This window comes from Ipomoea triloba, chromosome 8 (genome assembly GCF_003576645.1).
Source record: "Ipomoea triloba cultivar NCNSP0323 chromosome 8, ASM357664v1".
Classification (NCBI taxonomy): domain Eukaryota; kingdom Viridiplantae; phylum Streptophyta; class Magnoliopsida; order Solanales; family Convolvulaceae; genus Ipomoea; species Ipomoea triloba.
The window spans coordinates 17,656,988-17,669,086 of NC_044923.1; the positions used below are offsets into that span (position 1 = coordinate 17,656,988).

The window sequence follows — 12,099 nt, forward strand, 5'->3', positions numbered from 1 at the left end:
AGTTGTCTCATATGATTACAAATATATATATATATACACTACAACAAACTGTTTTTTTAGCGACATATACTTAGCGGCGGTTATATATAACCGCCTCTAAATAACTATTTTGAGGTGGTTATAAAAACCGTCGCTAATTTAATATGGAAACTTAAATAAATTAATTGTTAGCGACATTTACATGTGGTGGTTCATCATAACCGCCACTAAATAATTAAAACACTAATAAATCAGTAAATAATAATAATAATAATAATAATAATAATAATAAGACCACACCCTCCACAAACCACGAATCCATTTTCTCCGTCTTCTCCGACCACGCCCTCCATAGAGCACAACCTCATTTTCTCCGTCTTCTCCGGCCATGCTCCATTTCCGGTGGCCGCCTCTTCCCTGCAATTTTGCCTCTTCTCTGCGATTTCGCCTCTTCTCTCACCGCTCATCTCTCAGATCTTCTCAAATCTCACATCGCCGGTGCCCTGGGACTCACCGCTCACGACCTCAACCCTCACTCCCCTCAATGACTCACGGCCTCTCACGACCTCAACCCTCACTCCCCTCAATGACTCACGGCCTCACGTGACCTCAACCCTCACTCCCCTCAATGACTCACGGCCTCACGTAGACTCAACCCTCACTCCCCTCAATGACTCACGGCCTCACGTAGACACGGTAAGTCTTCTGCTCAATGACTCACGGCCTCACGTAGACACGGTAAGTCTTCTGAAATTCTTATTTTTATTGAATTTGATTTGATCTATGTATCTTCCATTCATACGAATCAGTGGATTCTTATTTTTATTGAATCACTCAACCCTACTCACCTTTTGCCCATACTTTATGCACCTTAATTTTGATGAGAGTTTGTGACAAAGCTAAGAGAGATATAGACATACAATTGACAATTGTTCTTTTGGCTGAAGTCTCCTGTGAAGAAGCACAACATTTTTCCTAAGCTGATCAATTTTGAAATATCTAAATCAAGTTTTTTAATCTGAATACATTAATCTATTAGCGGTATGCTTTGCGAGGAAAAGAATTACAATGCTATATGTGGGGCTATGAGACTAGATACTGACTGTCTAACCAGAGAGTTTTTGTTCCTAATTATAAAAGCTGGTCAAAATTGGAAAAGAAACAAAATTCATTTCTGTAATATTTTTGATATTATGCTTGCAGGATCTTTCTTTGAGAGGGTTTTGGCTCCAAAAGTGGTTACGTTCAGATAAAGTAAAACAGTTTCATGGCATGATAGATTATCTTTTGGGCCTAGTTCGTGATGGGAAATTGACTTATGAGTATGCGTTCTTTAACTTACTCTTGTTAATCCTCATACCCTCCTCTTCTATTCTTTTCAAGTTCCTTTTTCTTGAAATATCTAGATTCTAGTGACTCAAGTAATTGATACACATCAATTGCCAATTTGGCATTTTTGTTCTTATTGTGTGTAGATTATTTGACAACAAGTTTAACTTTTTTGGACCATTCAATTATAACTAATCAAGGATGCTTTTGAAGGGAGAAAAATGTGCTTTCTTTGTTGCATTTTAGATATAAATGACTGCAATATATTCGATATGTTGGAATGTTAAATTTTTTACTTGAGACTTGAAAATTGCTCTGCAGTTATATGGAGCCTACTGATACTATTACTCATAATAATGCTGCAGCACTGCCACATGATTTGAAAATGAAGAGATAGGACAATAAGAATCTTACAGAACTGCTTGAATGTGTTAGCATTTATAAAAAAAAAACAAATTATATAATTTCTATTTTAAAATGCATGATAAATTTTGGGTAATTATATATAATTGGTTCAAGTTGAATTTGCAAGTCAACTAACATACTTGATTATCCAAGTTGGCAATCAGGTTACACATGGATGTCTCAGGTTCATATTATGTAGCATACTGAACATGTCTGTCTAAGAGTCTTGGATAGACAAGTCTAATATTGCTTGCTTAATGCTAGTACTTTGATTCCTAAACCATATTCTTCATTACTTTGATCTATGGGTTGCTTCCTAGCAAATTTCAGTTGGACAGTTAAGATCATATTTGTGTTTATAATGTTTTCAGGGTTCTTTGCAAGTTTTTTGCACAAGGGGCTGTCTAAAAGGGGAGCACTGTGAGTTCTTGCATGAATTGAGAGGTAATGTCCTATCATAGTATCATTATTGTTGAAGTGATTATGCATGGATAAATCCTGGATTAATTTACCGCGAAATACTTTGAGATATATAGAATGGGTAGATAAATTAATTGATTTCGCAATTGAGCATAGATGTGTTGAAGGAAGAATATTATGTCCTTGCGTGAAGAGCATAGATAAGTTTTAAACTAACCAAAGTGTGTATATGTATTGTTTTTATCCTCATTGATTGTGCTCTACACTATGTATGCTAACATATTGTTTGATGTATGTGTGACTGTGTGAGTAGGCCTCAACTACTAGAACTACTGTCAAACAAAGTGCTAATGACTCTAAAGATGAGACCAGTTCTGAAGATGAAAGTTCTGATGATGAGCCATCTAAAGCTGAGGCTGTTAAGAAGGTATTGAATGATTGAGATCTTTTGTAATTATTGAATCTTTATACAATTGTTATTACATTTGCATGCATTTCATGTGTACACCTTCTGAGCTTGCATATCCTCTCTTTTGTTGTGGCAGTCTTCTACTGGGAAGGAGAGCAGTTCTGATGATTCCTCATCATAGGAGTCTAGTGATGAAGAAGAGGATGCGCCTTCAAAGACTCCAAAGAAGGTAATTAGTTGTGTGTACAAATCTGTTGCAGGCTCTTGAACTTAATGGTCAACAGTTGTTGGGCCAAGAAGTGAAGCTTTACCTTGCTAAAGAGAGAGGAGCTTATACTCTGAATAGTGGGTAAGTCATCTTCCCCTAAAATTAGATTTATGGATTGTGAGTTAAACATAATTATAATAATTATTATTTTTAAAATTTTTTGGTAATTTGTTTACTGTAGGAGATTTGATAACTCCTTCCAGAGGAGGCAGGGGTGGAGGTGAAAGTACAACTGTGTTTGTTAAGGGGTTTGACAAGAATGATATTGAAGATAAGGTAGTTGCAGTATTTTTTTTTGTCTGTGCAAACTTGTGATCCATTTTCTTTATTGATTTTTGATCTGGTTGCCTTTGTATATACCATTTGTAGATCAGGAGTGCTCTTGAGGATCATTTTGGTTGTAGCAAAAGTTTTAAACTAACCAAAGTTTCCATTTTGGTAAGTCTGATATTTTAAATAAAATGCATGTGTAATGTGTAACGTGTAACTCATCTTGACATTTTGGATCCTGGATTAGCTCTATTAGATTGACCTGTATAATTTCCTACTGGAGATCTGTATTGTCATTATTTCTTCCACTTAGTTCTATTTTCACCTTCACAGACTCCAAATGACTGAAATGGTGTTATCCAAATGTACTTAGTTCTATTTCAAATATGTTACTGATAATATTGAGTTTCTTATTTTACTTTTTTATTTTTTATTTTTACATTGATGTTATTCTCTAGGAGTTTGTGAAGGATCACTTGCTGTTGTTGATGGATTCAACCCAACACTTGTGGCTGTTGATGGAGTTTGTCAAATATCGGTGTTTAGTATTTTTTTTTATCATTTCTATTGAAGGTTAAGATGAGAGGAATTGATGGATTCACCGCTTGTCAAATATTGGTGTTTAGTATTTTTTTTATCACTGCTTTTGAATACTATGCTCAAATGTTAATATATTATTGAATACTATTTAATGTTACAACTTATTTTCTTTCAAATTAAATGTGTACATAGAGTTTATTTAAGATTGCAATATGCATTTATATAAAGATTTTTGAATAAATATAATTAAATGATAATTATAAAAATATAATAATGTAATTATAAAATTACTAGTATTTAGCAACACCTAAATAATTACCTCTAATATTTTAAAAATAAATAAAGAAAAATATTTAGCGACACTTAATAACCGCCACTAAAATTTTCAAAAATAAAAAATAAAAATTTAGCGACACTTAATAACCGCCACTAAAATTTAAAGGAATAAACTAATAGTTATATTTAGTGGCGGTTAGAGAACCGCCACTAAAAGCAAATTAAACTACCTTATATTTAGCGGCGGTTTTGAAACCGCCGCTAAATGCAATGTTGATCAACAATTCCCACACTTGTCTAAAACCGTCTCTAAATCCTTCGCGACACACTATTTAGACACGGTTGGAGAACCGCCTCTAAACAGTTTAGTGGCGGTTTTGAACCGCCTCTAAATAACCTTTTTGGTGTAGTGATATATATATATATATATATATATATATATATATATATATATATATATATATATATAAACACACATTTATATAGATATAAAGGAGTTAATACCAGTTGGGGTCCATCAACTATTGCAATTTACTTTAAAATGTCATCTGTTTAAATTTTGTTGCTTGGAAAGACGAATTTGTTCATGGGTTTGACGGTCAACCTAGGACCTAACAAGGTAACGTTTTAATAGGTAGGGGACTAAATCGAGCAAAAAATTAAATAGATGACATTTTTTAGTAAATCACAATCATCATGGGACCAACTGTTATTAACTCTTGTTTTATTTATCTAGTTAGACTTCAATCAATATAGGGTGTGAGAATAAATTAAAACTTATTGGAATCCAAGTGTTTTGACTTTGAAACCACACCATTTATTAGACTTTAATCCATAGAGATGTTCTGAGTAGACCATAACTATAGGAAGTCTTTTTAAGTCCGTATCATACTCAAACTAATCCATGTTTGCACCGGACTCACCCAATTAAGGGACAACCAAACAAAGTACTGGTCATATTAATTTTTTTTTTTTTTATATACGAGATGGGATTTTGTACTCCCAAGTCCCAGCCTCCCTTAACGAATGAGAGTATAGCCATTTACACCAACCAAACTGGTTATTTGGGGTGTTACAATCCTAAGTAATTTAATTATTAATCTTGAGCATCGTTACCTTTTAATCAACGGTAAAATTTCGCTTGATATAAAAAGTCTAGACATAAAGTTTAAATATTTTGCGATTATTATTATTTTTTTAATATCAAACAAAAGTTTCATTGTCTAGGGAGAAAAATATGAGTTTCCTTGTTTCAGTTGTTTGTATTTGAAGGACCAAAGAATGAGAAGTCTGGCCGCCAGACTGCTTATGGTGGCTATAAAATATTCACATTACATACAACCCCACCACTTAAAATTCCAAGACCAAAAGATGTGCAAAGTGTTAAGCAAGAAAGATTATTAAATGGATTAAATTTAATCAAAATAATAATAATAATAATAATAATAATAATAATAATAATAATAATATAGTACACCTAAACATATGCCACGTTATAGAAAGTGATTGAATAACAAAATCGGTTTGGCAAAAACTTGTACGAGACCGTCTCACGGGTCTTAATCCGTGAGACAGGTATAATCCGTGAGACAGGTAGGTTCTTTAATTAATGAGGTCAAAGATCTAACACATTAATAAAACAAATTTAGCCTATTAATAAAATATTCGACCCTTCTCACGGATTGAAACCCGTGAGACGGTCTCACACAAGTGTTACCTAATAGGTTTTGCTTAGGTCATGGACATAGGGGTGTTCATAATCCAATTAGAGTCTGTTTGAAAACTTAAAAATGTTTTTCAAAAAATAATTTTTAGAAAATGACTCATTTTTTGAAAAATATTTTAATTTTAATTTGTTTATTTGACTGAATTGATGAAAATTATCTTTTTTCTGTTTGAAAAGTTAAGAAATTGTATTTATTATTTGCTTCATTTTCCTAAAAATGAACATAATAATAATAATAATAATTATTATTATTATATGTTGTGATGGGGGTGCTATGGTAGGAAGGGATTGTTTGTGTGTGGTAAAAGTATGGATGTGTATCATGGTCCTATATATGCGTGTGTGCAATATAAAAAATATTAAATAAAATAAACTTTTAGTTAATTTGGTTGATTAGCAAAATTAATTGAAATATATTTTATTTAATTCAGTAAATTGTATTATGGTTGATGGTTCAATTCATCAAAATGGTCGAGACGCTAAATATACTTTTAAAGAATATTAGTATGGTTATATTAAAAGGAAAAGAAAGTGTGGCTAAAGTAATCAATGCCATGTGTAATTGCGTATGACGTAAATACAAGTAAAAATGAAGTAAATAAATAAAAAAGAGATTAATAATTGTAGTACAATTGAAAAAAAAAACAATAAATAAATAAATAAAAAGAGAAAAAAGTCATACATTAAAGCACCAATGAGCTGGAAGATTGCTTGCTTTCCTACCACATAGATTCCCACATTTATGTTATCTTTATTATTAGCTTTAAATCATTGTCATGTCAACCCCCCAATGATTTATTTAGTCAAGTCCAACCAAAATACATAACGTTATTAGGAACCTAATCTTAACCCACAAGGACCTTAATACGTTAAATAACTAAACTTGGCCTCTCCTTATTGGCCCAACTACAACGACTACTTTCACTCTACATTACAACTCACAATAAGTAAGTACAAACTAATCTTTCACCAAACAATTGTATGCTTTAATTTTAGGGAGATTAAATATCTTAAAATAAGACACAAAAAATGTTTGTATGTCTAAAAAAACATACATCCTTTAAAAAATAAGAATAATTTAGACAACATTTAGAAAAGTGATGATGTTAGAGTAATAACTGTAAGAAAACAATTAGACCGTTAACCCAATAAATTGGGATCACGGATTGCTAATGCATCGTGTTTTTCCCTAAATCAAAATTTTAAATTAATTTCATAGTGGTGAAAATACCTAATGTCATATGCATAAGAAAATGATAAATTATATCATGAACTAGGGTCGGCATTACATGGTAGATCATGATCTAAAAATAACCTTCAGATTCTGTACCTACAATTAACCATTTTTATATCTGTAAATAAATTGAAGACACATCACATGGTAATTACAAATACTTAACATGATAACTAAACACATAAGCAGTTAACTGCAAGTACATAATATATTAACTACGGCCACAACATGTCAACCAACATCTTATATATCTGCAGTTAATATATTTTTGTACACGCTATTAACATTTTATACATATATAGTTATCATTTTATGTGTCTGTAATTGCCTTTAATTTGTTTACAGATACATAAATTATTAAATGCAGGTACATAATGTGTTAACTGTACACATATTGACATAATTCTTAAATCAAAATTCACAATGCAATATGAATTCTAGTCTATGATATAACAATTGAAAAAAAAAAATAGCTTAGAGACAATCACAATTTACAACCAAGTTAATCAGTTGACTTGACAACAATCAGCGTCAAATTTAAGAAGTTCAAAGTTATTGCTCTTGTACAATATTCATACATTATGAAAGGAACATCAAAATTAAACCCCAAAAATTTCCCAAAGTACGATGAAATTGCAATTTGATCCTAAACAACAACAAATTCAATCAACTAATTTTGTCAATCAATGAATCTATACCAGCCTATCAAAGAATCACTTAAATGTAAATATTGTAAGTTAAAAAAAAAAAAAAATCAAATGAAGAAAGTGGAGTACCCTAAGGTATTGGTACTACCACTCAATGCAAGATGATGATGATTTAGCTTCACTTTCCCTTGCCGGCGAGGCTTGTACAGATCGTACGGCTGCCAGAGATAATCCAACGGACACGGTTTCTTGTCGTCAAGCCGGGCCCACGGCTTCCCCTTCCCACTCCAATGCAAAAGGCTGACCGGACCGGGATGGAGCGACCGGCAAGACCCCTTCACGTTGTCGCCGCCGAGCCCGTGTTGGTTCCACCGGTGATCAATCGGCTCTAGGTTTCCGGCGAACACTAAAAGGAACGGCGGCAAAGATCCCAGCTCGTATATTCTCCTCTTCCGTTGAATCTCCATCCACTTCTCGATTTTGGCCCGGTAATTCCCGGCCCGCCATTGCCGGAGATCTATCACCATCACGCCGGTGTTGAAGTAGCAGGGGGAATTTGAACGGAAAACCCGGGAGAGACCCGGGTCGGCCCAGAAAGAATCCGTGAAGTATTTGGTGAAATTCGCGTGGCAATATTCCGGGGCTCCGATAACCCGGGAATCTCGGATCCGGGTTTTCCAGAGCTTGAGAATGTCGTCGACGAGTACGACGTCGGAGTCGAGGTAGATGACGCGGTTGACGCACGGGTCGATTATGTCGCCGAGGTAGTTCCGGGCGTAATTCAACGGATTCTCCAGAGCCTCCCGGATCGACGAGGATATAAGATTCACGACGGAATCTTCCCGGAAAATGTACACTTTAAAGTTGAGGGAAGGGAAAACGGATCTAACAATCCGGGTCAGGACCCGAGGGCTAGCCGGGTCGAACTCCGCCGCAATGAAATGGAAAAAGATAGTCTCCGGGCAAGACGCGTGGCGGAGAACGGAGTGCACCGCCGCAATCGACCCCCGGAGATACTCCGAGTCAAGAGTCATGGCCACGTGGACTAGAGCAGGGTCACAAGACGACGCCGTTCCGGTCCCTTGACAGTCCACGCCGTTCCGATACTCCGGCGCCTCAGAAAATCCAAACCCATCATTAATCTCCGGAAAACTCCTAATCCCAAAACACCCAAACGGCACTAATCCAACAATCAAAACAAAAACAACCAAAAAACTATTCATATTCTTACAATCTGGCTTCTCTCTCTCTCTCTCTCTACAGAAACAACATTGTATAACCCAGAAAGAGAAGAAGAAGAAGAAAGTGAAAGGTGAATATAGAGAGAGAGAGAGAGATACAGTGGAGTGAGAATTAAAAGACGAGGGGATTTATGGAGGTGGAGAAAAAGAAAAAGCTCAAAAAACATAAAACGCGGTTTCAGGTGAGACATAAAACCATAACAGTACAGAAAGAATTCTCCACATTATATTATTTTCCAGTTTTTTACCTGGAAATCAATTATTACTCTCTACTGTCTAACTGCAAATACCAAGTATTCTTTTACGTAGTACATACATATGATGACAGCTACAATTGTACATTGAATCCATTCCAATAAATACTTCTTGACTTCTTGACTTGGTGAATTAGTCTTTTCCCTCACCATTTATTATAATGTATACTACTGTAATAAATACGGAGTAAGATTTAATATTGTTTTCCTATTTCTCTCATTGAATTGCTACACCTGACCCCACTTAGGAAAGAGAATTACAGATCTTCTAAATTGAGGTAAACACGGTTCGGTTCTAATTTTAATTCGACAGCTGAAAATAGTGAATCAGAGTTGATAATTTTAATTTAAACTATTGCTTTTTTTTTTTTTCAATCTTATTTTATTTAAAATTATTAAAATAAAAGCTGTATAATTTTAGATAGTTTAGGGAGATAATTACACTTTGTTTAAGTTGAATGGCCCAATTGTAATTTTACATATATTTCGGTGACTAATTTGAACAATTTTCTTTTAATTAAATCCGATCCCTAAACTTCTTAGGAATTAAAAGAAAAAGAAAAAGAAAAAAAATACTTTTAGGGGGGTGTATTCCATCACGACTTTCATGAACTTTTAAAGTGATTGAATTTTAATTGACTTTTGTAGAGTTTTTGTAAACTTTACTAGAATCTTTTAAACTTTTATAAACTTTGTAAGAGTTTATAAATATCGATACAACAAACATCTATAAACTTTTAAAAACTTTTTCATATTAAAAAGTTTACAAAAGTCATTAAAACTCTAAATTGAATACATCCTTACAAACATTTCATAACTTCTATTAATATATTATCTATAAATTAGTGCATTGTAAAAATAAAAAAATAAATACTGATGTCACAAAAATAGAATATATTATTCATAAAGAAAATATAATCAATTTTTATAAATATAACCAATAAAAATATTTCTTGAACTAATGAAACAACTAATGTTGAACTAATAAATATCTCTTAAAAAATTCAACTTAATACAATATAAATAAATAAATATATATAAATAAATAAATAAATATATATATATATATATAATAAATATCTCTTTTATATATATATATATATATATATAAATTAATAATTAATAAACATACAATTATATAAAATTATAAACATATTAATTAAATAAAATTTAAAAATTATAAATTAAAAAATTGGCTGCAACCAGCAGCAAGTTGCTGCTGTTCACAGCAGATTCTTGCTGCGATCGCAGCAATTATTTTGTTGCGATGGCAACAAAAAATTTGCTTGAACATAAAAAAAAAAGTATTTATGAAAGATTTGAAATGTACCGTAAAATTGATGAAAAATTTGTCCAGTTTAGATAGAGGAAAAAAAGTCTGTAGAGAATGTTGAAAAGTTTGGGGTTTGAGGGTTGGATTTCATCTATTTATATTAATGAAGAGAAAGTCTATAGAAATCCTATTCTGACAGAGTTTGTGAAAGTCAGTAACTTTTTGAATACCAGTAGACTTTTAATAACTCTATAAAAATCTGAATTGAATACAGGTAGACTTTTAAAGAGTTTATAAAAGTCTAAATTGAATACCACCAAACTTTTAAAGTTGATAAAAGTATTTAAAAATTCATGAAAGTCGTGATTGAATACACCCCTTGATTATCAACCAAGCTAGCTACCATAATATTCAATAACTATAATACGTTGTACATAATAATATTTAATATTAAAACATTTATTCTCTCTTTATATATATATATATATATATATATATATATATATATATATATAATATTAATACACCGACTCGATTACATTATAGTATACACCGACTCGATTACATTATAGTATCTGTTTTAACTCTTTGTATTTCAACATGTTAAGAAAGTATAATGAACAGATACTACAATATAATAGAGTTAGTTGTATTTTTAAAAAAAAAATCTTAAAACATTAGAGTTACTAAACCAATAACCCAACCAACATGATTAGGGTTACACATGTTAAATTGTTTTGCAATAAAGAGCATTATCTATCGGTGATAATTTGCTTTACTCAATTTACTTTTGAGTTTAAAACTAGTCGAAAAAGTAAAAATAAGAAAAAGAAATTCAAGAATTTTTAAATTTAAATAAAAAAATGTTTCTTTTTAAAAAAGTAATCATTCTACTCGAAACTTCTACATAGAAAAGACTTTTCTCTCTTTTTGGGGGTTACTAACTAGTAACTAGAGAACATATAAGTAGATCAGCAGTCCATTTTTCCCTCAAATTATTTTAATCACATCATACTTTTTATATCTAATAATCTAACCTAACAAATCTAATAAGCAGATAATCTTATATTGGGTATAATTGGAAGTAAAAATAGATTAGTATAATAAGTTGTATTTATGTATTCTCAAAAAATAATAAGTTGTATTTATTACTTATATTTCATACATTTTTTCTGACCTTCCGTCCTTCACATATCCCTCACTAACCTTTGTAGTCTATAACCATACTATGGACCAGGGTTCACACTGCACTATAGATCCCGGTTTATGTGTTTGTGTTTTGTGTTATCTTTTTGTGTCTTGAGTTATGATTTATAAAATTCTGTATATTATGAGTGAATTCGGTATTTGAAATAAATTAATAATTGTGTTTTATGTTATAAATTTATGGAGTTAATTTCATTTTTTGTCCTAGATTTATAGATGGCGTTCCACTTTTAGTCCTATTTTATCAGAACATCCACTTTTGGTCCTAATATTATTGTGACATGACCAGTTTTGGTCCTCCATCAACAAAATCGTTGAAATGTCATTAAATACAAGGACATTTAGATCTTCTTTATACAAAGTAGGTTGACCCATTATATTTTTATGTTTATTTCTTTGAAAAAATCCATAATTGAAGATCTAAATGCCCTTGTATTTAACAAAATTTAAACTATTTTGTTGATAGAGGACCAAAAATGATCATGCCACAATAATACTAAGACCAAAAGTGGATGTTTTGATAAAAAAAAACAAAAGGACTAAAAGTGAAATGTCACCTATAATTCTAGGACCAAAAATGGAATGAACTCTAAATTTATGTGTCTTGTGTTGTAAAATTTTG

The 12,099-nt window shown here is 32.0% G+C and overlaps 1 protein-coding gene and 1 long non-coding RNA gene across 3 annotated transcripts; one reads left to right on the forward strand and one right to left on the reverse strand.

Moving 5' to 3' along the window:
- Positions 1 to 629: 629 nt before the first annotated feature.
- On the forward strand, positions 630 to 3,790 carry LOC116027880. 2 transcript variants are annotated; one of them, XR_004100014.1, is made up of 8 exons: positions 630 to 675; positions 1,183 to 1,301; positions 2,085 to 2,157; positions 2,447 to 2,560; positions 2,679 to 2,891; positions 2,992 to 3,086; positions 3,180 to 3,248; positions 3,539 to 3,790. It is a non-coding gene; the product is annotated as an uncharacterized LOC116027880 (long non-coding RNA). The 2 variants fall into 2 exon arrangements; XR_004100015.1 differs by lacking the exon at positions 630 to 675 and adding an exon at positions 689 to 717.
- A 3,556-nt stretch (positions 3,791 to 7,346) lies between these two features.
- LOC116026708 (probable galacturonosyltransferase-like 9) lies at positions 7,347 to 8,850 on the reverse strand. The gene has a single exon (XM_031268075.1). It carries the CDS (start codon positions 8,724 to 8,726, stop codon positions 7,611 to 7,613), a length of 1,116 nt encoding a protein of 371 aa, XP_031123935.1. The 5' UTR covers positions 8,727 to 8,850; the 3' UTR covers positions 7,347 to 7,610.
- Positions 8,851 to 12,099: the final 3,249 nt, after the last annotated feature.